The sequence below is a fragment of the Dendropsophus ebraccatus genome, chromosome 3 (assembly GCF_027789765.1).
Source record: "Dendropsophus ebraccatus isolate aDenEbr1 chromosome 3, aDenEbr1.pat, whole genome shotgun sequence".
NCBI lineage: Eukaryota > Metazoa > Chordata > Amphibia > Anura > Hylidae > Dendropsophus > Dendropsophus ebraccatus.
Window position 1 is genome coordinate 49445490 of NC_091456.1, and position 25032 is coordinate 49470521.

General features: G+C 39.8%; 1 protein-coding gene across 1 annotated transcript in view; it reads left to right on the forward strand.

Moving 5' to 3' along the window:
• Positions 1-25032, forward strand: part of CNTNAP4 (contactin associated protein family member 4) — a 199697-nt gene that overhangs the window by 71412 nt on the left and 103253 nt on the right. The window contains exons 5-7 of the mRNA XM_069963476.1: positions 11785-11988; positions 13851-14035; positions 22831-22974. Coding sequence (XP_069819577.1) covers positions 11785-11988; positions 13851-14035; positions 22831-22974 — 533 coding nt within the window. The remainder of the gene's footprint in view (positions 1-11784; positions 11989-13850; positions 14036-22830; positions 22975-25032) is intronic.

Here is a 25032-nt window from a genome sequence, read left to right on the forward strand (position 1 = left end):
TGGGTAACTTATATTGCAGCAATTGTGCTTCAATGGGCAGTGTTATTTCCAGTCATGTTGGTTAGCAGAATCGCAAAAAGTCGCACAAACTGGTACAGGCCTATGTCTAGTCAGTACCAGGTGAATTTGTTTGGGAATTTTTTTGCGACTTTTTACTTACATTTACAAAGCCAAAGCGACTTCATAATAAATAACACACAACATACTGGCACTAATTAAACACCAATCTCTGTTAGAATAGTCACACAAATTAGACTTCTTAGTAAATGTCCCTGAACGTCAAAAATTAATGAAATAAAAATGTTACAGTAATTCCGCAACACTAATGTTTCTTGTGTGTCAAATTAGTAAAACTTTAGTAAAAATAAATAAATTATAAAGCATATTAAAACTTGTACGTGTTATTACTTTCCAAATCTAAATCAACAGTATATGTGAAATAAAGCAAGTTTGCAATATACTTTGATCATCATCATTCATCATCATTCATCATCATTCATCATTATTAATTCATCATTCATCCATCATTCATCATACTGTAAAGCAAAGCTATACTTACCAGTCTCCTGGCGGCAGCTTTTTTGTCTTGTGTTGGTTGAAAAAAACAGACACAGGAATTCCGGCTAGTACAGAGAGTCATAGATCAATATGTCTGTCAATCACATGACTGCCCTCTCTGTGAAAGCGCAGATGAACGGTGGACTCTGATTGGTTGCTAAGGGCAATTAAGACAATTCCTCTTTACACCAGTATGATAAATCCTCCCCCGGTGTCTAGACTCTTTGGAGAAAACAAAAAGAGCCTAAACACAGGAAGTGCCATATTTTCATAACATAACAAAAATATAATGAATGTAATTTGCAAACTTTCTTTATATCACATCTACTGTTGATTTAGGTTTTGAAAGTTATAACCACAGTGACGCTTTGAAAAAAGAAAAGGAAAAAAAAATTCTCATGTCAAAGGAAAAATAAAAAAGATATAGCTCTTAGAATATGATAATTGTTTGGGCAATAAGGCCCAAATTGGTTTGATGCCTAAGGAACAGACATTTCTGCGTGGTGAAATACCAGTTGTGTTTGTACTTTTGTACTTTATATTTTTTCACCATCCTTTTACAGTCTTTACAATTAAATTTAACAGACCTCAATTAAAGATGCTCCCAAAGGGGCAATTAGTCCACCCGAACTAGAATAATGTGCCAACAGCCGACATTGTAATGACAGGGATCCAAAATGCAAAATGAATTATGTCATTTTAAAAACTAAAAGGAAAAAACTTCATGTGAACATAGCCATACATGTCTGTTATGTGGGCAGATTAAGTTCCAAAAAGGCCACTTTACTTATACTTATAGCAGTATATAACAGTCAGTGATTTGCTTCATTTACAGATTATTTGGTTCACTTACCATGTAGCACAATTTCTTGTCTATTCCTGCCTCAGTATATATGACCGTAATTACTTGTTTTGATCTATGACCAGCAAAATTGTCAGTGCTTCTGTGACAGGTATAATAACAGAAATGTATTTACAGGAATTCTAAACTTTCCATGAAAAAAATAAATTGATGGAATATTGTTAAAATGTATGTGTAACATACAGGCAAAATGTATGCCTCTATTAACGTTCAATAGTAAAACATGCTGTGAGAAATATAAATACAGTATGTGATATATTAGTTTTATTAATGTTTACAGAGAAAGATTCTGGATATTAAATTCCAAAACCTTGCAGATTAGCTACAGAGAAAAAGCCCTTATTTCATGTTAAAAATTGTAGTTAAAGGGGTTATCAAGCAAAATTATTTTTCTTTTAAATCAATTGGTTTCAGAAAGTTATATAGATTTGTAATTTACGTCTATTTAAAAAATCTTCCCATACTTATCAGCTGCTCTATGTCCTGCAGGAAATGTTGTTTTCTTTTCAGTCTGACACAGTGCTCTCAGCTGGACAGTTCCTGTCTTGGATAGAGGTGGCAGCAGACAGCGCTGTGTCAGGCTAAAAAGCTCTTGCTGTCATAAAAGTGGGATAGCTACCTTTGTAAAGGGGTTACCCAGCTTTAGAAAAACATGGCCACTTTCTTCAAGAGACAGCACCACTCTTGTCTCCCGTTTAGGTGCAGGTTTTGCAACTCCGTTCCATTAAAGAGAATGGAGCTTAATTGCAAACCACACCTTACCTGGGGACTCCTCTCTTCCCAGTGATGACATCCCCTTCCTTCTGCTACTGTTTATATATATACAGACAGGACTAGAGATGAGCAAGTGCTAAAATGCTTGGGTGCTCGATAACCGATGCTCGGGTGCTCGTTTTGAGTAACTAACCCCATTGAAATCAATGGGAAACTCAAGCATTTTTGCAGGGGACCAAAGCTCTGCACAGGGAAGGTTGCCTAAAAATATGGAAACCTCAGAAAATGATGGAAACAACACGGAAATGGACAGAAAACAGAAGGGGAAGCATGCATGGATGCCTCTGGGGCTGGCTAATCGCAACATTACTCCAAATTATGGGCAACTGACGGGTGGTGGCCCTCAATACAATTTTGCTGACCCAGACCAAGATGGGCAAGGCACATGTGCTGGCACATGTTAGGAAAGCACCAAACTAGGTGCAACTGGGAGGACTTTTGGTGTAGTCTGTGAAGTCTGTGTGTACCAGGTACCAGGTGCTTTTTGTTTAAGAGCACCCATTACACTGCACAGGATAGGTGTAGCTGCACTACATATCCCAGCAAGCCAAGGTACAGCAGCAAAAATGAATACTAAGAGGACTTTGGGCAATTTTGGGGGGGTCTTTGTGGACCACGTGCTATGCCCTTTCTGGCACCAGTCGATCTCCGCACAGTGTGCAGCCAAGATGGCGGTAGCTACACTACAAGTCCCAGCCAGCAGCCAAGCGTAGCAAAAAAAAGTAGTTGTAGCCCTTAGAAGGACTGTTGGGTTCTTTGTGGATGATTCCTGCCTAACAGACACTATTATTCCCACCCTAACACTCTCCCTGATAGACAGCAGCTCTCTCCCTAAGCTCATCCAGCCTGCGTCTGAAGTGAGCATCGCAGGACCTGATTACTATATGCCCAGGTCATCTGATCTGGCCAGCCAATCACTGCTATCGACATGTAGGATTCCCACGTGATGCTGAAAGCTCCCAAAAGCTCTCCTGCATGATGATTGGCTGAGAAAAAGCTGCCAAACATGCAAGAAGAGGAAGATGCCATTGTCTCGAGAATTGCGAAATGCTCGTCCGAGTAACGAGTACCATCGAGTACCCTAATACTCGAACGAGTACCAAGCTCAGGCGAGCATGCTCTCTCATCTCTAGTCAGGACTGAGTGGGAGGGGGCTGAAGGTTGGACAGCAGGAGCAGGAAAAGTGACTGCAGACAAATGGACAAATGGTGTGGACCCCTCTGGAACGTTTGCATAAATATTAAGTGTGTATATATATTTATGCATCTATTTAATATGCCTGTGTGTATGTGTGTGTTAGTACTATTGGTGTTCAGATGTAATGTGCCTATTTTTATTAGTACTATGGATGTATATATTTAATGTGTTTGTGTGTTAGTACAATGGATGTATGGATGCAATGTGCATGTACTATGACAAGTAAGTTGTACTCAGGGTATAATTTAAGGGGCAGGACATTATTTTTTTACATGCAAGAATCTAGCAATACAGTACATGCCAAATTTACCTTTGCAATGTCAAGATTTGGTGATAATGTTTTAGCAGCATCTTTTCACTCTATTACAATCTTTAAATAAATATAAAAAAATAAATCATATGCTGAAACAGGTAATTTCAGATAACAGAACATAACTGGTATTACACTAATTCCCCTATCTTGAACACCACCTTTATGATGGAATGCTTAACTGATCAATTTAGGATTATATCAAAGTTGTCCTCACCCTATAAAGTTTTCAAATTGCAATCTGCAAATAACTTTGTTTATCTGAACATCATCTTTCACATTCTGTAGAGAACATCAGTTTTAGAGCCAAAAATTAGACACACTTGTGAATTTTAAAGAAGTTCTAATGCATTTCCAGATTTTTAATATTATTTCAATTATATTTCAAGTATAACAGAAAAAATAATGTGAGATTGTACTATAGATACTGTATAGATTAATATTATTACCAGTAGTAGTAGTAGTCGTCGTAGTAGTAGTAGTAGTAGTAGTAGTAGTAGTAGTAGCAACAACAAACTTCCAGCAGATGTCGTAGGTAAAACTACAGTTACTGAATGTAAACTTACCTGGGATAAACATATATCTATCCTAAGATAAGATATGAATTACTAAAAGGGCAGACTAGATGGACCAGGTGGTCTTTTCTTTTTTTTATGACAATCGTCTATATTTCTATGTTTCTAATAACAATGTCTAAAAGCTTGCTTGACTCTAAATGTTTGGTGTCACTAACAAATAGATGAATACTGATATTAACAGAAAGGGTTAAACTATTCCTTAAACACATCTGATGTATAACAGTGCAGGAGAAATGCTTTCTTGATATAGTGGCTGTCAGGGCCCAGGGGAACAAGGAGACAAAGGACAAGTGGGCCCTATGGCTAACACGCCCCACACTGTCCCTACCTACTTGTAGTGCAGGTCCTAAATGACCGTCCGCAACTGGGAGTCAGTCCCTGCGCTCAAATATAAGCAAAACACAGACAAGACACAGTACAGGCAAACAAGGTACAATGACAGTAGACAAGGCAAAGTCACACAGAAGGACAGGACCAAGAAGGCATCAAGGAACAGGGGACCAAACCAATGGAGGATAAAAACCAGAGATGCAACAAGGTAAACGGAGAACCAAAAGCCAGAGATAGTAGCAGGATTAACTAAGGACTAAGCAAGTAAAACTGAGGACTAAGCGGGGCACACTGAGGACTAAGCAAGGAGCATTGAACCAAAAGACAAAGAAAGGCAAGAAACAAGCAAAGGATCAGGAAACCAGGAATACAGACAATATGACAAAGGCTGGATCTAGCTGACAGACAAGCTGCACAAAACTATAAAGAACACAGAGTGAAGGGAGAGACCAAGCTATAAGGGAACAGAAGTCCTGGACTCCAAGCTGATAGGTAGAGCAGGAGAAACACACAAGAGAATCACAGAAAGCCAGAGGTGAAGAGACCTGTTAATCAGAACACAGCAGACACAATTAGTGAATAGACCACAGCAAGGAAAGTGCAGGGAGAACTAAGAAAACATGGACCGTATCACAGAAGACATAAGCAAAGAACATAAGAAAAACAGGCACGGACTTAATGCCAAAAGCGCAGTCTTTGGCGCAGAGGTCGGATCTTCACCACAGAGGGGGGCACTAATGCCTTTTCGGGCACGATCATGACAGTGGTATACTATGAGTAGCCAATATTTATAATAACAGTTACAGCAAATGAATGGCTGCCATGGCTGCTTACCTTAGCCTGCCTGCCTGCCTGCCCAAGTCATGCACTGAGACTGAGGTTATCCTATTCCTGCTTAAATGTGAATGATCACTGTAAGCCTGTCAATCACTATAGTGTCTCATAGGAAGGGCTGGCTGAAAGGCATTATGTGGAAGCCCAAAATAAAATCCTATTTTGTAACTAGTCTGAAGTGTATGACAAAATAGTTAGATTTGCCACAATCCTATTTTATGTTTTGGGCCAAAACCTCTGGCCATGAAGTAAGCTGCCATTTCACGGCAAAGCACACAGCCATTGATAATTAAGAGCTTATAGCAGTAGTTACATAGAAAAGGCTTTGACTTCTCAGTGAAGTTCACAGACACATAACAGTCATAACAATTTGTTGCATTTCATCCTCAATGTGAGAATGTAAGCCAATATTGAGGTAAAAGAACTATGTGGTGTCTCTGTTGGATTTAAAGGGGAATTATAAGCAGTTTAGACTAATCTAATCTGCTGATATGTTTCTATTGGGCAGGAGGCATCAAAGAGGTGGGCAAGTCTCGTACCTTCCTCCTTGGCACCATTCTCATGCAATTAGTCATTCTTTCCTTAGTCTAGTAAAATGTTAGGAGCACTGCCCTGCTTCCCCAGTGACGATTCGGCCTGTCCCCAGCCCGGACGCTCCATTGACTATCATTTGAGGTGGGCCGGTCGAAGGCAGATTGGCGCTATGGGAGCAGGGCAGTGCTCAGAACAGCGCCCAAATGCTCCAAACAGTCTTACCGGTCCATGGAGTGAATGACATTTTTTTTAATAACTTTTCTTACTCGTAAAATTTGCCATGTTGACATTTGCATGTTTAGGCTGGGTTCCCACTACGGATATTTCAGTCAGTATTGTGGTCCTCATATTGCAACCAAAACCAGGAGTGGATTAAAAACACAGAAAGGATCTGTTCACACAATGTTGAAATTGAGTGGATGGCCGCCATTTAATGGCAAATATTTGCTGTTATTTTAAAACAACGGCTTTTGTATTGAATAAAGGCAGTTATTTACCGTTAAATGGCGGCCATCCACTCAATTTCAACATTTTGTGGACAGAGCCTTTCTGTGTTTTTAATCCACTCCCAGTTTTGGTTGCAATATGAGGACCACAATACTGACTGAAATATACGTAGTGTCAACCCAGCCTTACATTGTATGTTATAAAATCTTTAAAAATGTCATAAACATTTACCGTTAAAAAAAAATATGTTTTATAATAACCTCTCACATTGTATGTTTAGTCTGCACTTTGTAGAGCAGGAGGAATTTTAACAGGACTTTGTATGTTGCAACATACTGCCCCTGGACCTGCGCATGCTATACCCGTAACAAAGGTGAAGGAGTTTTTTCTATGTTTATTATATCTTGAGGATATTGGGAGAGACGGCAGTCTGTTACATGCTATCATGAGGTATACACAACTCTACCAGGTGAGAGTTACCTGCATTTGTTCCCTCACCCATTACCTGCTGATCCACGCTATGGAGCGTTGTCTATCCTCTTTAAATCACTGGCAGTGGCACTTTCCTGTCTCAGTCAAGCTATGTTCACACAAAGTATTTCCGTCAGTCTTATTTCAACCAAAACTAGCAGAGGGTTGAAAACACAGAAACTGTGCAAATCATTTCTTTGTAATTATGCTCTCTCAGTTTAACTCCTAGTTTTGGTTGATAAAAGACTACCCAAAAGACTGACAGAAATACTATGTGTGAACATAGGAGATCCATAGAAGGACACTTAGGGGAACACGGACAGGTAAGCATAGGCTCTATATGTTTTTTAGATGTATTAAAATGTGTGACTGACATCTTTACGAACTTGTTACAAACTTTGCAAAAAGTACAGTTGTGTAATGAACCAAATTATTTGCAAAGTTTGTAACAAATCTTGGACTATGAAGATCGACTTGTGCATTGCAGATTTTGTGAAGAAAATAGGAAGTATGTAAAGTAGATTTTTGGCACTGTTTTTTTCATTATGGTTCTTGAAAACAAGTTTGCAAATGCCGTGCATGCAATAAACTGTAATAAAAGAGGCTGGTAGTTATAGGGCTGTATGGGAGACACCCAATTTCTAAAATAATTTTCTGTTCTGTAGCTACTCCCTACTCTGTTGCAACTCACACGCTACCTGCTCTACCCACCATCTCATTTACTCTACTCATATAACATTGGTAATTCTAAAAGATCCCTTCTCCATTTGATCTGTTTTCTCTTACGTTTGGACCAGAACATAGACAAAATTATTTAAAATGTGAGAGAAACGTGTCTTATTAGGTGCAGAATACATGAAGGTAATGAATGGAGGAGGAAGACTCTGAAGTAAAGCTGCCCATTAGTTGCAGATCACTGCACTGCATGCTTAGCAAATCTATAATATAAAGCTATCATCATAACTTTGAGAATATTCTGATATAAAACTACAGGGTTATGCACAATTTGCGACTGACAATACTTTGCCTGCAGAAGACTAAATGGGATATTTCTTACCCATCAACCAAAACCAAATTTTCACCACTTACAGAAATGGAGAAATGTGTCAACTCTCTTCACTTTTACATTGGTGAACAGCCTTAAAACCTATGTATTTTCCACCCAAAGTGGTTTCATGGCTTTCATAAAAGCTTTTACTGTTAGTGCTTTTAATGTGAAAAAAAAATAATAAAAAAATAAAAAAAAGTATGGCTTGTTAAATGTTGACTGTATCTATGTCATTGCCTGTCTGTTTAATCAATACATCAAATCAGGTTTGCATTAAACGCTGTCATACCATTCACAAAAAATTCAGCTCACAGATCAATCAAGTTCTGATCCTCCCACTTACTGTAAAATTCTAGGCTTACAGTAAATCTGAAACCTTTCAGTAATGGAATGTAAAAGACAAGTATAGATTTCTTGCTCAGAAAATAAACTATTAAATGCCCTTTATTCTGTATTCTTCAGTCTCCACGAGAAGCCAATGTTTAATGTAGCAGAAGTAATAAGAGTTTGGGAAAATTGTGAAAACTTTTAACCATACCTAACCTTTTCTTTCTATATTAACAAGTGCAGTTTACTTAATATTTTAATAACTGACTTTACTGTTACCTTTTGAAGAAATTGTAGTGTGGTTTAAAATTTAGAAAATAGCCAAGGGTGTAAGAATAAAAAAACCCTTTAGAACTACCTGGATTTTTTTATTTGATTTCTAATATAACTGTAAGCTAAGTCACACTTAACTTCAAACCCAATCTAACTAAACTAAAAAAATCTGTCTGACCATTAATTGAATTAAACGAATGCCTTTACCAATGCTTTTCTCGTAAATTTTAGCTTTATGTACCCGGTAACACATCTTTTGAGGGCTTCTCAATGTTGTGTGCTTTAAGACATGGTTTCACCAAAGGGAGGTTTTGTGTGTCTTTAGTAGAGATGAGTGAATCACTTGGAAATTTGTTTCGTGAAGTTCACGAATATATTTTTTTATTAAAACAGACAAACTATAATAGCTACAATAGTGGGACTATTACAGAGTATTACATTTCTTTCCACAGCTATAGCCGGTAGTGGACATTGGTGAATCAGCAGCATAATATCAATTTTCTCCCAGGACAGCAGTGGCAAAATCATCAGATGTGCTTTGCTCGTCTCTAGTTTTTAGCTCTGCAGTGCTGTTTTGATTTCAAATGGCAAATTCTGCCCCCAAAAAAGGTGTATGTTCAGGTATGGCATAGTGTTGAAAGCGGACTCAAGACCCATTTCCTGCAAAGATGAAAATGATTCACTAGCAAATGTTCCTGTAACCCTTGGCTGGTCTTTGTTTACCTGGCAGCAATGAAGATATATATATATATATATATATATATATATATATATATATATATATATATATACAGCAGAACGGAGTGCACTCACAGGAACAAGTGCTCGGAGTGCCAGCAATGGAGACTGGATCCACGTCTCCTCTTCAAATAGTAGCAAGGAATTGCAGCACTTCCAAAGTAGTGAAAACAACTGGTGGTTTATTTAGTGAAGCAAATAACAAAAATCAGCAACGTTTCTGTCTCATCACGAGACCTTTCATCACGAGACCTTTGAGAAAGGTCTCGTGATGAGACAGAAACGTTGCTGATTTTTGTTATTTGCTTCACTAAATAAACCACCAGTTGTTTTCACTACTTTGGAAGTGCTGCAATTCCTTGCTAATATATATATATATATATATATATATATATATATATATATATATATTCTTTGTTGCCCTTGTTAAGAGTGACATTGTCTTGCACAGAGTACTCTGTTGTCAGGGTTTGCCTCTGAGTGAATAATAATGATAATACACAAAGCCTGGTTAATTACTAGTTTACAAGATTGCAGATTTGGCAAATGATGTATCTTCTCTTTTCTCATTTTATTCTTCATTTTTGTAAACCATGTACCTTTTAGTAAAAATGCCTTACACCAAAGCATCCCAAAGCTGTAATAATATATAGTTCCTGTAAAAATTGCAACATTAAAGGCAATGTGTCATTAGGAAATAACCTATTGTTTAAATCAAGTTTTTATGTTAAACATTTTTTTTTAAAGAATTTTTAGTAATTTTCTTTTTCAAAATGTCCTATTTTACTATATATATTATAAATGAATCCTTAAATCCATACTTACCTCTGGTACCTGAAACCACCCAAAATCACTGATAAATGCCACTCCATTTGACATGTAGTGCATCTAAAAATAGGGGGAAGAGGGAGCAGCGCGGTGTCGGAGGGGACACAGAGAAGGAGATTTCAGATGTCCAGAATGGGAAAGTATGAGAAAAAAAATTTGATTAAGGCACAAGATGGTTTATAGGAATATGTTAGATGGAGGGTTATATTGGGAAGGGGGATTGTTTAAAATGTACAGTACCTGTGGTTATAACTTTCAAAGTCTAAATCAACAGTATGGCTAAGTTCGCACAACGTCAAAAGTTGAGAAAAGTCCAAATAGAGAATTACTGTAGCACTTCCCCTCTGAGACCCTCCGGTCATCCAGTCCATTAGTAGAAAGAAAAAAGCTAGATGCAATAGTTACCCGTCCCAGTGTCCTAATGGGACTAAAAATTCCAAGTCCAAAATAATGGTAACAGCATCTCACATACGAGGATTTAGCAATATAGAAACACTTTATTCCAGCCCAGCACCAATAGCAACGTTTCAACCTCAACGATCTTTTTCAAGCATATAATATCGGGATCACAGCATGATATATAAAGGATCACAAGCCAATAGGAAAAGTACAATAATTAACATTCATTAACCCTTTACGCTCCCGTGCTATACAAATGATATACAATTTCTTTATTAATTCATCAAAAAACTGTGAAAAAAGAGTTAAAATACTCACAGGGGGATAACTCCCAGGCAGGTGTTGCTGCCATCGGAACAAGGTAGGACTTAAAAATTGAGAAAACTATTTTGATATTTAAAAAAAACGTCAGTTTTTGCAGCGATTTAACTGACTGCAATGTCAATGCATTGAAGTCAATGGGAAGACAGACATTCAATGCACACAGTGTATTAAATTACGGACGTTTTTACAGCAAACGTCAAAATAATAAACATGATCATTATTTTCGGACGTCTTTTGCAAACGGCAGGTGTTTTTTATTAGTTGTTCACACACAGTTTTTCTTTTGTCACCGTTCTTTCTTCGCTTTTACTATTAAAATTAATGGACTTTTCAATTAAGCCACACTTAAAGGGCAATTAGTAACCCCAAAGTAGAATAATGTACCAACAACCGTCATGGCACTAAGGGGAGGCCAGGCTGCTAAATGGTGTCTGTTATTTTAGACTAAAATGACAGACGTTATTTTAAACGAAGCTGAAGAAACGTTGTGTGAACATAGCCGATATGTGATATAATGCAAGTTTGCAATAAACATTTCATATTTTAAACATGCTGTAAAACAGTGCTATACTTACCAGAAAACCAGGTCGAGTCTTGTGCTGGTTAAAAAAAGAGACTAAACACGGTAAGTCCTGGCCAGTCACAGAATGTCACGGCTTGTTGTCATCTATGTCTATGCTGTAAAATAAATCACTAAATGCTAGTAAAAACAGCTCAGGCAAGATGGCCGCTCCCATAACAAAGTACAAAAAATGAAAAGAAGAAAAAAAATACAATCACAAAATGGAAACATATTAGGAAAAAGAATGTTTTGGTATCCAGCTCTAATCAGTAAAAGAAAGTCCAAGTGATACATTCCTTTTAAAGGCATTTTCAATTGAATTTGCTGTCATAATTTGGTCTCATTAAGTAAAAATAAATATTTTTTCTTTTCTTTTCTTTTTTTTCTTAGGCTCGGATATTATTTATCTTGATGGCAAAAGCTCCATAATGTATCGATTTTTTGAAAAGTCAATGAGCACAACAAAAGATTTGATCTCTCTTAAGTTTAAAACAATGCACAGTGATGGTGTTTTGCTTCATGGAGAAGGACAGAATGGAGATCGTATTTCACTGGAACTTATTAAAGGGAGACTTTGCTTAAGTATTCATCTAGGTAGGATGTTATGTCTCATGCAATTTTCATTACCTCTTCAAATAGTACATTTGTGTGAGCAGCTTGGAGAAGGTAGCAGTCATACAAGAATAACATTTGTCAGAAAGTAGTCTTTTATGGTAGACAACTAATGTTAGATTCATCTAATTGGCTCTAAATATCAGAAGAAATATAAAAATACCTAATACAAATACATTGTAATTAGTGTTGAGCCAGCAGGCTTGGATGCTGCTCGAAAAACTGATGGCTGATCGATCATTTGGGAATCAGATTTAGCTCCCGACCAAATTATTTCTTTTTTTTTTAATTCTCAATTTTGTTCCTTCAGAGGATGTTTAAACAAATTATACAAAAATTAGAACAAAACAAATAGCTTTATGTTAAACACATTAAAAATCTCAAGATCTGAAATATGCAAAAATTTGAAAAAAAAAAAAGGAAATTTAACTCTAAATGATCGTTCCTCCTGAGTTAAAGTTCCTCATGTTAACTGGCATTCTCTGCTCTCAAGACACAGGCACATGGTAAAATGCTTGCGTCTCCCATTGATTTTGATGGGGCTCGTTACTCGAATCGAGCATTTTACTATTCACTGTAATATAATTCTAAAGAAAGAATTCTACCTTTTAAATTCAAAGTAAATAAATTTACCATGGCCATTTCCTCTAAGTTTTCCATAGTCTCACTGCTCTAACAGTAAAGAATCTCCTTCAATTATAGTGTGGAAATGTTCTAACTAGAGATGAGCGAACCTCGAGCATGCTCGAGTTCACCCGAACCCGAGCGTTTGGCATTTGATTAGTGGTGGCTGCTGAAGTTAGGTAAAGCCCTAAGGCTATGTGGAAAACATGGATATAGTCATTGGCTGCATTCATGTTTTCCAGACAACCTTAGAGCTTTATCCAACTTCAGCAGCCCCCACTAATCAAATGCTGAACACTCGGGTTTGGATGAACTTGAGCATGCTCGAGGTTCGCTCATCTCTAGTTCAAACCTCTACATAAATCATCTCTATAATGACGTTTTGCATATTTATGCAAAGCTATTAGGTTACTAGGCTATTAGGGACAAGTTTACTACCATTTCTTGTCCCTGGAAAAAAATATAGATGTAAAAAAAACCTTTAAGTAACACTGTCACCCCCTTTTTGCATTCTGACTTCTCTACACAGGTGTAAATGGTACATTTTGCAGCTTTCATACCTTATTTTATAGAATACGTCTTGGTGCTTGTTCCAGTAAAAAGCAATCTTTTATCATCTGTGGATTGTGCTACCTGGGTGGTGATTCACGGTCCCAGCACACTTAGCCCTGCCCACATTGCCACCATAGAGCCCATCCCTCCGTGACATCATCGTGCATAGGCCCCTCCCCCTCAGTGGTCATTGATGCCGGCCGACCTAGAGGGGGTGGGGCCTAGATCTTCAGGCTGGCACATTTCAATGGCCATTGAGGGGGCGGGACCTATGTTGTCATGAAATCACGGAAGGGGCGGGCTTATGGTGGTGATGTGGGCAGGGCTAAGTGGTTATGCACCCGTAAATCCCAGCCCAGGTAGGGCAATCCACAGCTGATAAAAGATCACTTTTTAATGGAACAAGCACCATGACATATGATATCAAATAAGGTATAAAAACTGCTAAATTTACCCTCTACACTTGTGTAGAGAAGTCAGACTGCAGGAAGGGGGTGACAGTGTCACTTTAAACATAGAATTGTTCGGTTTCTTGTAGTTCGGTCAATCCAAGTGTAAATTCTTTATAGATAAAATAATGTACATTACTGCCTCTACTTATTGTGCTAACGGCGAAAATATAAGAAACAGATGACATATGCTAAATTATTGTATTTATTTTCTTTAAGGAAATTTACAATTTCATGCGTCTAATCCTCATGTAAATGTATTCCTCGGAAGCTTGCTAGATGACCAACAGTGGCATTCAGTTGTCATAGAACGTGTTGGGAGACAAGTCAATTTCACTGTTGACAGACACATACATCATTTCTTCATGAAAGGAGACATCTCTTATTTGGACATTGATTATGAGGTTTGTATTTTGTGTATATTAAATATGAATGATAAACTAAAACAAAGTATTAGATGATTAAAACAATGTCAAAGTTTGCATGTACGACAAAATCAAGTGACAGCTATTTTATCTGTACAATATATTTATCGTCACATTCAGAAGTGAACAAAATAAAACACGTTGGAAAACACTAGTTTTGCAATATAGCAGACAAATTTCACAAAAAAATTGTCAATAATCGTTTACTGATTCTCAGTTCCCACAATGTTTTTTTTGATGGGCGGGCTGGGGGAGCCTAGGGGGGCGTGACGAGATGGGGAGGAGCCGTGGGGCGGGGCCTAACACAAGACCGGGGTACATGTATGCCGGTCTTCATAAATCCACCCCTTAGTCTTGTATTGAAAAGTCTATTGAATTTAATAGTAAAAGCGGAGAATGGACGATGAAAAAAGAAAAACTGTGTGTGAACAACTAAAAAATAGGGTCCGCTGTTTACAAAAGACATCCGAAAATAATTGACAATATTTTGACGTCCTCACAGATGTGTGCTATGGTCGTCCGCCATTCCATTGACTTTAATGCAATGTAGTCAGTTACATCGTGGCAACGGACATCTTTTTAAGGGTAAATTCACACGGGCGTCTCGCATAAGAAATCCGCAGCTAAACCGCAGCTAATCCGCAGCTAATCCGCAATACACATATTAATAATAAGAATAATAATAAATGTATTGTGGATTAGCTGCGGATTAGCTGCGGATTAGCTGCGTTTTTTCTATGCGAGACGCCCGTGTGAATTTACCCTAAATAGAAAAATTGGACACCTTTTCTTTTTTTTGACGTTGTGTGAACATAGCCTGAAGATGAGACAATGGTAATTTTTTTATCTATTAACAATGCAGAGCACAAACATTAGGCATGTACAAATTGAAAAAAAAATGCAGAACACCTAGTTACACTGTGCTTTTTTCTACATGTGTGGTACTCACCCCTATAGAACATGCCAATATGTTACTCCATGTAAAGATTTCAAGGATGCAAGGGGTACAATTACACATCATATTAAACATTATTTACTGTAATTGCAAACATGTTGCATACATTTTAGTATCCGATTAGTGTAAAAAAAAAATGTATGTGAGGAATACAACTCAGATGACATACATAAATAAAGTGAATGGGAATTTTCCCAACACTTTATTTAAATGCCTGCGGGTATGATGATAACTTTTATTATTTTATTTTTTTCTTGCCATAGAAATAGTGGTACCTCCACAATGAGGGGACAATATGAGGAGATTGCTCTTAGACTATGTTACATTCTAGATTTAACATCTTAAAGCCAGAATGCTGCACGGCCTGAATAGATGGCATGATTTACTGTTCCGCTTAAGTCACCTTCATTTCCATTTTCATTTCCATTATCTATGGGACTGCTTTCTTGTTCACTATATGAATGTGAGAATAAGTAGTGCTGAGTAGATATTGTGCAGAAAATTATTAGAGCAATTATTTTGTACCGTTTTCTCTCTTTATACTCTATTGCGTTGTTGCCTTTGCCTTGAGATATACTAAAGTAACCTATATGCATTTGTTATTGGGATGTTTTTTTGTTTCTTCTTTACCATATAATTTAATCTGGGGTGGAGTTAAGCCAGAGGGGGTGGGGTGTTTACACATAAATAGGCTATGCTCACACAACGTCAAAAATATTAAAAAGTCGGCCAATTTTCATATTTAAACTAATGTCCGTTTTTGCAGAGATTTAACTGACTGCAATGCAATGCATTGAAGTCAATGGGAAGACAGACGTCCAATGCACACAGCATATTGAATAACGGACGTTTTTGCCGCGGGCATTAAAATAATGAACATGATAATTTTTTTTTCGAACGTCTTTTGCAAACAGCGGACGTTTTTTATTTGTAGTTCACACACAGTTTTCTTTTTGTCACCGTTCTGTCTCCATTTTTACTATTAAATTCAATGGACTTTTCAATTAAGCCACATGCAAAGTCCAATTAGTAACTAAAACTAGAATAATGTGCCAACAGCCGTCAGTGCACTAAGGGGAGGTCAGGATGCTAAATAATGTCCGTTATTTTAGACTCAAATTGACAAACGTCATTTTAAACGGAGATGAAAAGACGTTGTGTGAACATAGCCATACTCTGTAAAAGGTAACCAAGATAACCATTATAAAGATTATGTAAGTTAGGAACTCAACTATAAAATATTGACACACTGGTATAGGACTCCGGAAAAGCTACATAAAATGTATCCTTCAGTATCCAACCAGTGTTGGAGATGCTCCTCGGCAGTGGGTTCCATGATGCATATTTAGTGGTCCTGTACACCTGTTGCCGACTTATGGAGGGGAGTTCAGGATCTGTACAATAAGGTCACAGGGGCGTCTGTAACTTTTACTCCAAAAATGGCTCTTCTGTCTGTGTTACCGGGCTCCCTCTCCAAAATCAAGAAGGGCCTCTTGGGATATTTCTTGTTGGCAACTAGGCAGATTATACCGAATTAAATGTACCCTGGGCCCTGGGCTGTCCACCCAACCTGCCCCCCCCCGTCAATCCGCCCACATTATACTCCGCTACTGCCCCCCCCCCACTGTCCCCAATAAACACTGCCTGCCTCCCCTCCCTGCTGGCCCCAATAAACATAATGTTTCGTCCCTTGCTGCTCCCAGTAAGCATTGTCCACCCCACCTCCACTGCCCCCAATAAACATATTGCCACCTGGTTTCAGGAGAGGAGGGAGCTGATCTTATAGGGGAGGTCGCAGGGTCACAGCAGCACAGAGGATGTCAGGAGTGGAGGGTACTGATCTTATAGGGGAGGTCACAGCAGCACAGAGGATATCAGGAGAGGAGGGTGATGATCTTATAGGGGACGTCACAGCAGCACAGAGGATGTTAGGAGATGAGGGTGCTAATCATATAGGAGAGTCCTAGCAGCACAGAGGATGTCAGGAGAGGAGGGTGCTAATCCTACAGGAGAGGTCCCAGCAGCACAGAGGATGTCAGGAGAGGAGGGTGCTGATCTATAGGAGAGGTCCGAGCAGCACAGAGGATGTCAGGAGAGGAGGGTGCTAATCTATAGAAGAGGTCCGAGCAGCACAGAGGATGTCAGGAGAGGAGGGGGCTGATCTAATAGGGGAGGTCGCAGCGTCCCAGCAGCACAGAGGATGTCAGGAGAGGAGGGTACTGATCTTATAGGGGAGGTCACAGCAGCACAGAGGATGTCAGGAAAGGAGGGTGCTAATCCTACAGGAGATGGTCCCCCTCTTCCCCCCTTATAGATGGTCATCCTCTTCCCTCCTTATAGATGGTACCCCTCTTCCCCCCCTTATAGATGGTACCCCTTCCCCCCCCTTATAGATGGTCCCTTTCTTCCCCCCTTATAGATGGTCCCCCTCTTCCCCCTTATAGATGGTCCCCCTCTTCCCCCCTTCTAGATGGTCCCCCCCTTCTAGATAGTCCCCCTTCCTTCCCCCTTATAGATGGTCCCCCTCTCCCCCCCTTATAGATGGTCCCACTCTCCCCCCCCTTATAGATGGTCCCACTCTTCCCCCCTTATAGATGGTCCCCCTCTTCCCCCCTTATAGATGGTCCCCCTCTTCCACCCTTATAGATAGTCCCCCTCTTTCCCCCCTCTATAGATGGTCCCCCTCTTCCCCCTTATAGATGGTCCTCCTCTTTCCCCCCTCTATAGATGGTCCCCCTCTTCCCCCCTTATAGATGCCCCTCCCCTTCTAGATGGTTCCCCTCTTCCCCCCTTATAGATGGTCCCCCTCTTCCCCCCTTATAGATGATCCCCCTCTTATAGCTGGTCCCCACTTATAGATGGTCCCCCTCTTCCCCCCTTATAGATGGTACCCCTCTTCCCCCCTTATAGCTGGTCCCCCTCTTCCCCCCCCTTATAGATGGTCCCCCTCTTCCCCCCCCCCTTATACCCTTGTAGATGGTCCCCCTCCCCCCCCTCTTATAGATGGTCCCCCTCTCCCCCCTCTTATAGATGGTCCCCCTCTCCACCCCCTTATACCCTTATAGATGGTCCCCCTCTTTTCCCCCCTTATAGATGGTCCCCCTCTCATAGATGGTCCCCCTCCCCCCCTCTTATAGATGGTCCCCCTCTCCCCCCCCTCTTATAGATGGTCCCCCTCTCCCCCCCCTTATACCCTTATAGATGGTCCCCCTCTTTTCCCCCCTTATAGATGTTCCCTCTCATAGATGGTCCCCCTCCCCCCCTCTTATAGATGGTCCCCCTCTCCCCCCCCCCTTATACCCTTATAGATGGTCCCCCTCTTTTCCCCCCTTATAGATGGTCCCCCTCTCATAGATGGTCCCCCTCCCCCCCCTCTTATAGATGGTCCCCCTCCTCCCCCCCTCTTATAGATGGTCCCCCTCTTTTCCCCCCTTATAGATGGTCCTCCTCTCATAGATGCCCCCCCCCTTTCCCCCGTGCAGGCAGATTTAAAAAAAACAAAACAAAAAAACAAACAAACAAAGAAAACTCACCTTTCAACCCGTTCCCCCGTCGATTCTCTCCTGTCCTGCAGGCTCCGTCTGTCCCCCGGCTGTTGTGCAGCTGCCGGAGGTGTCCCGTCCTATCCCCCAGCAGCGCGCGCATCACAGAGCTCCCCGTGCGCCGGAAGTCACAGCCACAGGCGCACGGGGAGCTGTCTGATGCGCGCGCTGCCGGGGGATAGGACGGGATACCTCCGGCAGCTGCACAACAGCCGGGGACAGTAAGAGCAGGACTCTTGTGACCGCAAGCAAAACAATGCTTGCGGTCACAAGAGCCTGCAGTGGCGAGGGGGGGTCGGGCCCGGCCGCAGCGGCATTATAATGTGGGCGGCGTGGCATGGGCCCCCCGGGAGCCTTTAACCTGATCATGCATATGGAGGAGTTAAAGTCAGATGAGCATACTACAGGGACCAAATTTAACATCAGGTGGAGATCGTGGATGGATTTTAAATCCTCACCAGAGCTTATCACGTGGCTGTCAGGGGGTCCACTGTGAATGGGCAGACTGTGACTTCAATGGGATGAGTGGACTCGGTGGTTCTGGCGTGGCGAGAATTTTTTCCCTTCCCTTTCTCTCCTTTCCCCTCTTTTCCCTTATGTGTGTCTGACCCCTCCCCCCCCCCCACTGTTTGTATAGGTGTTTTTCTGGATGTATTTGGTTTGGTTTGAATGTTGTATTGTCTGGATTAGGTATTTCTATGCGTTGCAGTTGAGACAGGAACTGTGTTCTAGATCTAGCACGTGGTTTTCTACCTCCATGTTTTACATTTGATGTTTTAATGTTGATTTTTCTATACATGTTGGTGTCTACGGAAAGGAGCAGTGCCTGAATATTCTACAATCTGTTCACTTTGTATTCCTATTGTTAGAGTTTGCAGATCCGGACGGACCATGTTCTCTTTAGATTTTAATAGACCAACGCATTGCTATATGGCTTTTGTACGTTGTCAGTGTTATGTAATCACTGTTTATGTTTATGCGAAAATCTTTGCTAATAAAAATATTTTGAACCTTAAAGATTATGTAAGTTGGTCAAATTATCTCAGTTTTTAAACACCTGTAGGCTATGTTCCCACAACGTTTTTTTTTGTCCGCTTGTAATTTTTCCAAAAATGACATCTAATAGTTTGAGGATTGTCCACCCATAAGTGCAATAACAGATGCTGGTACATTATTCTAGTTCAGATAGACTAAGTGGCCTTTGTGTGTGTCTTATATTGAAAAGTCTATTAAATTTAATAGTTAAAACGGAGAAAGGATGGTGGTTGAAAAAAGAAAAACTGTGAACAACTAAAAAATAATGTCCGCTGTTTGCAAAAGACATCCGAAAATGATTGACATGAGCATTATTTTGACATCTGCGATAACGTCCGACATTTTATACATTGTGTGCATTGGACGTCCATCATTCCATTGACTGCAATGCATTGCATTGCAGTCAGTTAGATCGCGGCAATAACGGACGTCTTTCTAAAATAGAAAAAGCGGAAGCCTTTTCTCTCTTTTTTTCTTTGACGTTGTGTGAACATAGCCGTATGCTGTATATTTGATCTTAAATAAAAGAGCAATAAAGTTGTTACGCGGTCGAAAGTTTCGACTCGAAACACATTTTATTGGAGTAATCCCAATCAGAGACCCTTTTACGTAATTACTCTGCACTAGAGATGAGCGAGTAGTGAAATATTCGACTTGAATAGGCAGCGATATTCGACTATTCGAAAGAGCATTCGATCCCATTATAGTCTATGGGAAAAAATTTGCGGCACTTGGAAATCAAAATTCGACCGCTTAAAGGTCACCAAGTCCCTCATAAAACCTCCCTAAACTATGCAGTATAATGCCACCCTCTGCAGTTGCAAAGGAAAAATATTTGCGACCGCTTTACGAACATTTATGGCAATGTTCACACATTTCATTCGTATTTCTTGCACAGTGTTACATACCTGATTCCAATGTGCACCCGCAGAGTGTCATGTTGTTCGTGCGTATCACGCGTAATGCTGTACGAACATTACTGGAACAGTATGTATGCCGAGCCTTTTTCTGGGTTACTGGAACAATATGTATCACGTGCCTTTTACTGGGCTACTGAAACAGTATATATTAGGTGCCCTTAGTGGGCTACTGGAACAATATGTATAACGTGCCCTTAGTGGTGTTAAACAGGGACACTATAAGTCACTTGTTCACACAGGGTACTGGAATGAATACACCTGCTGATGCTGCTGTTATATCATCTATTTCTTAGCACTGAGAAGTGCTTTTGATTCAAAGATGACTTTTTTGCTTGATCTTAGCCCTGAAAAGGACTTTTGGGTTCTGTAGTAAGCCTGCCTAACCAAAACGCTACTAAAACCTATGTCTCCCTGCAGCAAGATCTTTCCCTGACTAGGTTGAAAGCTCATCTGCGGTCGAGAGGCGGGAGCAAAGTATTTAAGATTCAAAGTCATGTGGTTCAGCTATCCAATGAGGGGAGACGCCGTTTTCGCGCTGCATGCGTACTCCCAGGGTCCCTCACGGCCTCCCTGCATGGATTTAAAAAAGCGCCAACTGCGATGGGAGGGCTTTCGAATGTTTCCCGCGTATTCGCCTCACTACTCAACTGGATTCGAATCATTCGAATACCGCAATATTCGATCGAATACCAACTCGATCGAATCGTATTCGCTCATCTTCACTCTGCACATATTGTAGTTAGATTTTAACTACTTTGGTGTTCCCTCTGGGGTCCTTTGTCTACTTATTTCTATTAATAAATAGATGTCCATATTATAGAGTGGTAGGTGCATACATACTCAACTTCCGAGAAGCTCAATGTGTGCTGACAGCTTCTTATACAGACGCAAAATTGATTATGCATCCTCACATGAGACTATTGCTACAGTATCTTAACCCAACTTAAACAAAAGGTTTGAATAATGCATTAGGCATGATCATGAATGGCTTGAGAGAAATGTAAGAGCAATGTAATGTGAAAGGGCTTCTGGAATAAAATATGTCCACAGGGCATAAGATATTATATGCCCAACAGATTTGTACTTCTACTTTGCACACCTATATATAGTCTTTTAAATATTTTTACATTTAATCATTTGTCAATAGGGTCAAGAATTTATATTTGATATTATCCATTTAAATTTTTTTTTTATTAAAGGTTTTTGAAAAGATTTCGGGAAATTAATTTATGATCTTGAATTTTACCAAGAGCTCATGCACATACTGTAGTAGTCATTTGATTAGAACCTATAGAAGGACATATAGAGTTTCAGTAGTATAATGCCATTGTCACTCCATATGATATAGTATTTAGACAATATTTAGACCCTATTATTTTTCTTAAAATTTTGTTATTTTGTGGCTTGTTAGAAAAAAAAATAAAAATTCCCCCATGATTCTGAAACTAATACCATATAATGAATTTGTGAAAACATTACAACTATGTAACTATGTAAAACTTCAATGTAAGGCTATGTTCACACAACGTCAAAAATATTGAAAAGGCGGCCGATTTCTATATTGAAAAAACGTCCGTCTTTGTCGCAATTTAACTGACTGCCATGGCAATGAATTGAAGTCAATGGGAAGACTGACGTCCAATGCACATAGTGTATTGAATAACGGACGTTTTTTCAGTGGGCGTCAAAATAATTAACATAGTCATTATTTTCGGACGTCTTTTGCGGACATTTTTATTAGTAGTTCACACACAGTTTTTCTTTTTCCACCATTCTTTCTCCTTTTTTACTATTAAATTCAATGGGCTTTTTAATTAAGCCGCACCCAGGGGCCAATTAGTAATCCCAAACTATAATAATGTACAAACACCAGTTATTGCACTAAGGGGAGGTCAGGCTGCTAAATAACGTCTGTTATTTTAGACTCAAAATGACGTCTATCATTTTAAACAGAGCTGAAAAAACGTTGTGTGAACATAGCCTAACTATGTAAACCTTAAATACATAATTAGGTTGTCCTCTGGTTGTAATATTTGTAATAACTGTAATAATCTTGGAAATGGGCCACAACCAATATGACAATGGTAAAAATAAAAAAAATAATGACCAGAATACAGTTAATAATTGTTAGAAATGGTTCAGTATTTTAAACCAATTGTAAAAACAAATTTCAAATGGAATTGTGGAGATGAAACAAAAAGCTTTAAGAAACCTGGAAGAAATTGCTGTAATTAAATGCTCAATTAAGAATGTAACTGCACCATTTTGTATCACACTATAGAAACTGGCTTAATGGCTATATTGATTTTATTTTCTACTAAGCTTAGCTTTGGAGGGATCGCATCACAAGGAAAATCAGCATCATTGCTGCGGAAGACATTCCATGGATGCATTGAGAATCTTTATTATAATGGTTTAAACATCTCGGACTTGGCCAAGAGATATAAACCTCAGATCCACATTGAGGTAATAAAGAAATATTTTTGTGATGATTAGAACTAAAATATAATAGGGGTAGTCTTATCTCTGACATTAAAGGGGTAGTGCGGCGGTAAAGAATTATTGACAGAATAACACACATTACAAAGTTATACAACTTTGGGCTGGGTTCACACTACGTATATTTCAGTCAGTATTGTGATCCTCATATTGCAACCAAAACCAGGAGTGGATTGAAAACACAGAAAGGCTCTGTTCACACAATGTTGAAATTGAGTGGGTGGCCGCCATTTAATGGCAAATATTTGCTGTTATTTTAAAACAACGGCTGTTATATTGAAATAATGGCAGTTATTTACTGTTATATGTCGGCCATCCACTCAATTTCAACATTGTGTGGACAGATCCTTTCTGTGTTTTCAATCCACTCCTGGTTTTGGTTGCAATATGAGGACCACAATACTAACTGAAATATACTGTGTGTGAACCCAGCCTTGTAATGTATGTTATGTCTGTGAATGGCCCCCTTCCCCGTGTCCCACCACCCCCACCCGTATACCCGAAAGTGTGGTGCGCTATACATACCTGTCACGTACCGACTCGTCTCTGATCTTCAGCCTGCGATGTCGTCTTCGGACGGCCGGGCCGAATCCCTCCGAGCGTCCTGAGTGCCGGCCGCCCTCTTCAGCGTCATCGGCTGCTCAGCCGCGATTGGCTGAGCATCTGAAGACGCGGCCGCAGAGGGATTCGGCCTGGCCGTCCGAAGACGACATCGCAGACTGAAGATCGGAGACGAGTCGGCACGTGACAGGTATGTATAGGGCACCACACTTCCGGGTACACGGGTGGGGGTGGAAGGGGGCCATTCACAGACATAACATACATTACAAAGTTGTATAACTTTGTAATGTGTGTTATTCTGTCAATAATTCTTTACCTCCAAAATATGTCAAAAATATATGACAAATGCAGAGCCTTTGCAACCATGGGACCCCCAACCCTTGACCCTGTTCCAATGCGGAGAACTGGGAATAGAGAAACAGCTGTTTATATCATTTCCATAGAAGTGAATAAGAATTATGGAAACAGTATAGCAAAGTGCATTCCAAAAACAGCAGAGCTTTTGGTGCTATTTTATATCTGTAATTTACAGTTACATCTATGAAAGTTATAAAATAGCACCGAACAGCCTGCTCAGCTGTTTTTGTAAACCAGTGCACAGCTAGGTGGGATAAGCTTTGGAGAGGAGATGAGCAAACCGAACTTCACAAACCAATATTCGTTGTGAACTTTGCAAAATATTTGCTTTGTTACAGAACTGAACATTTCACAAATTTCATAAAAATGGCAGCCACACAATTTCTTACACATGGAACATAATAAAAAGGATAATTTCACCTGTCCACACTCCTCCAGTGTCCTCCTATGGGTCTTCTGTGTTCTTCACTGATCGCAGCCTCCTCCAGCCCGCACAGCACCGCTGCCACTGGTATCAGTCAGTAATTGGCTCAGCAGGCTGTCTCTCCCAAGACAAGAGAGCCAGTGATTGGCTGAGCAGGCTGTGACTTTTCTCAATCAGAAAGTGAAGGCGGCTGTGATCAGCTAGGGACATTGGGGGGAGCATGGACAGATAAGTATTGATGAGCAAACTTTCTGAATCACACTTTAACAGCTTAATGCCTATAATTGTCTCGCTGTTTTAGTGCGGGTTAATTAAGGTTTATTTCGGACAAACCCGGACTTTTTTTTTCAAAATTCTTGTGAACCGACCAAACTTTTAAAAAGTTTGCTCATTTCATTTTAGCAGGCCACATTCTAGGATTAAATGTAGAGGTGGCATAAATTTGACATTTATGTCATATCTCTTGTATGTGCCATTGATACCATGTCTGAAATGCGAATACCCCCTTAATATAATAAGTACCAGTATCTGTACCCACTATCTGACCTCCCCCCCCCCAACCACTTGTACCTTCGGATAGCTGCTTTTAATCCAAGATTTGTCCTGGGGTCCGTTTGGCAGGTGATGCAGTTATTGTCCTAAAAAACAACTCTTAAACTTGCAGCCCCATGCCCGATGGCTGG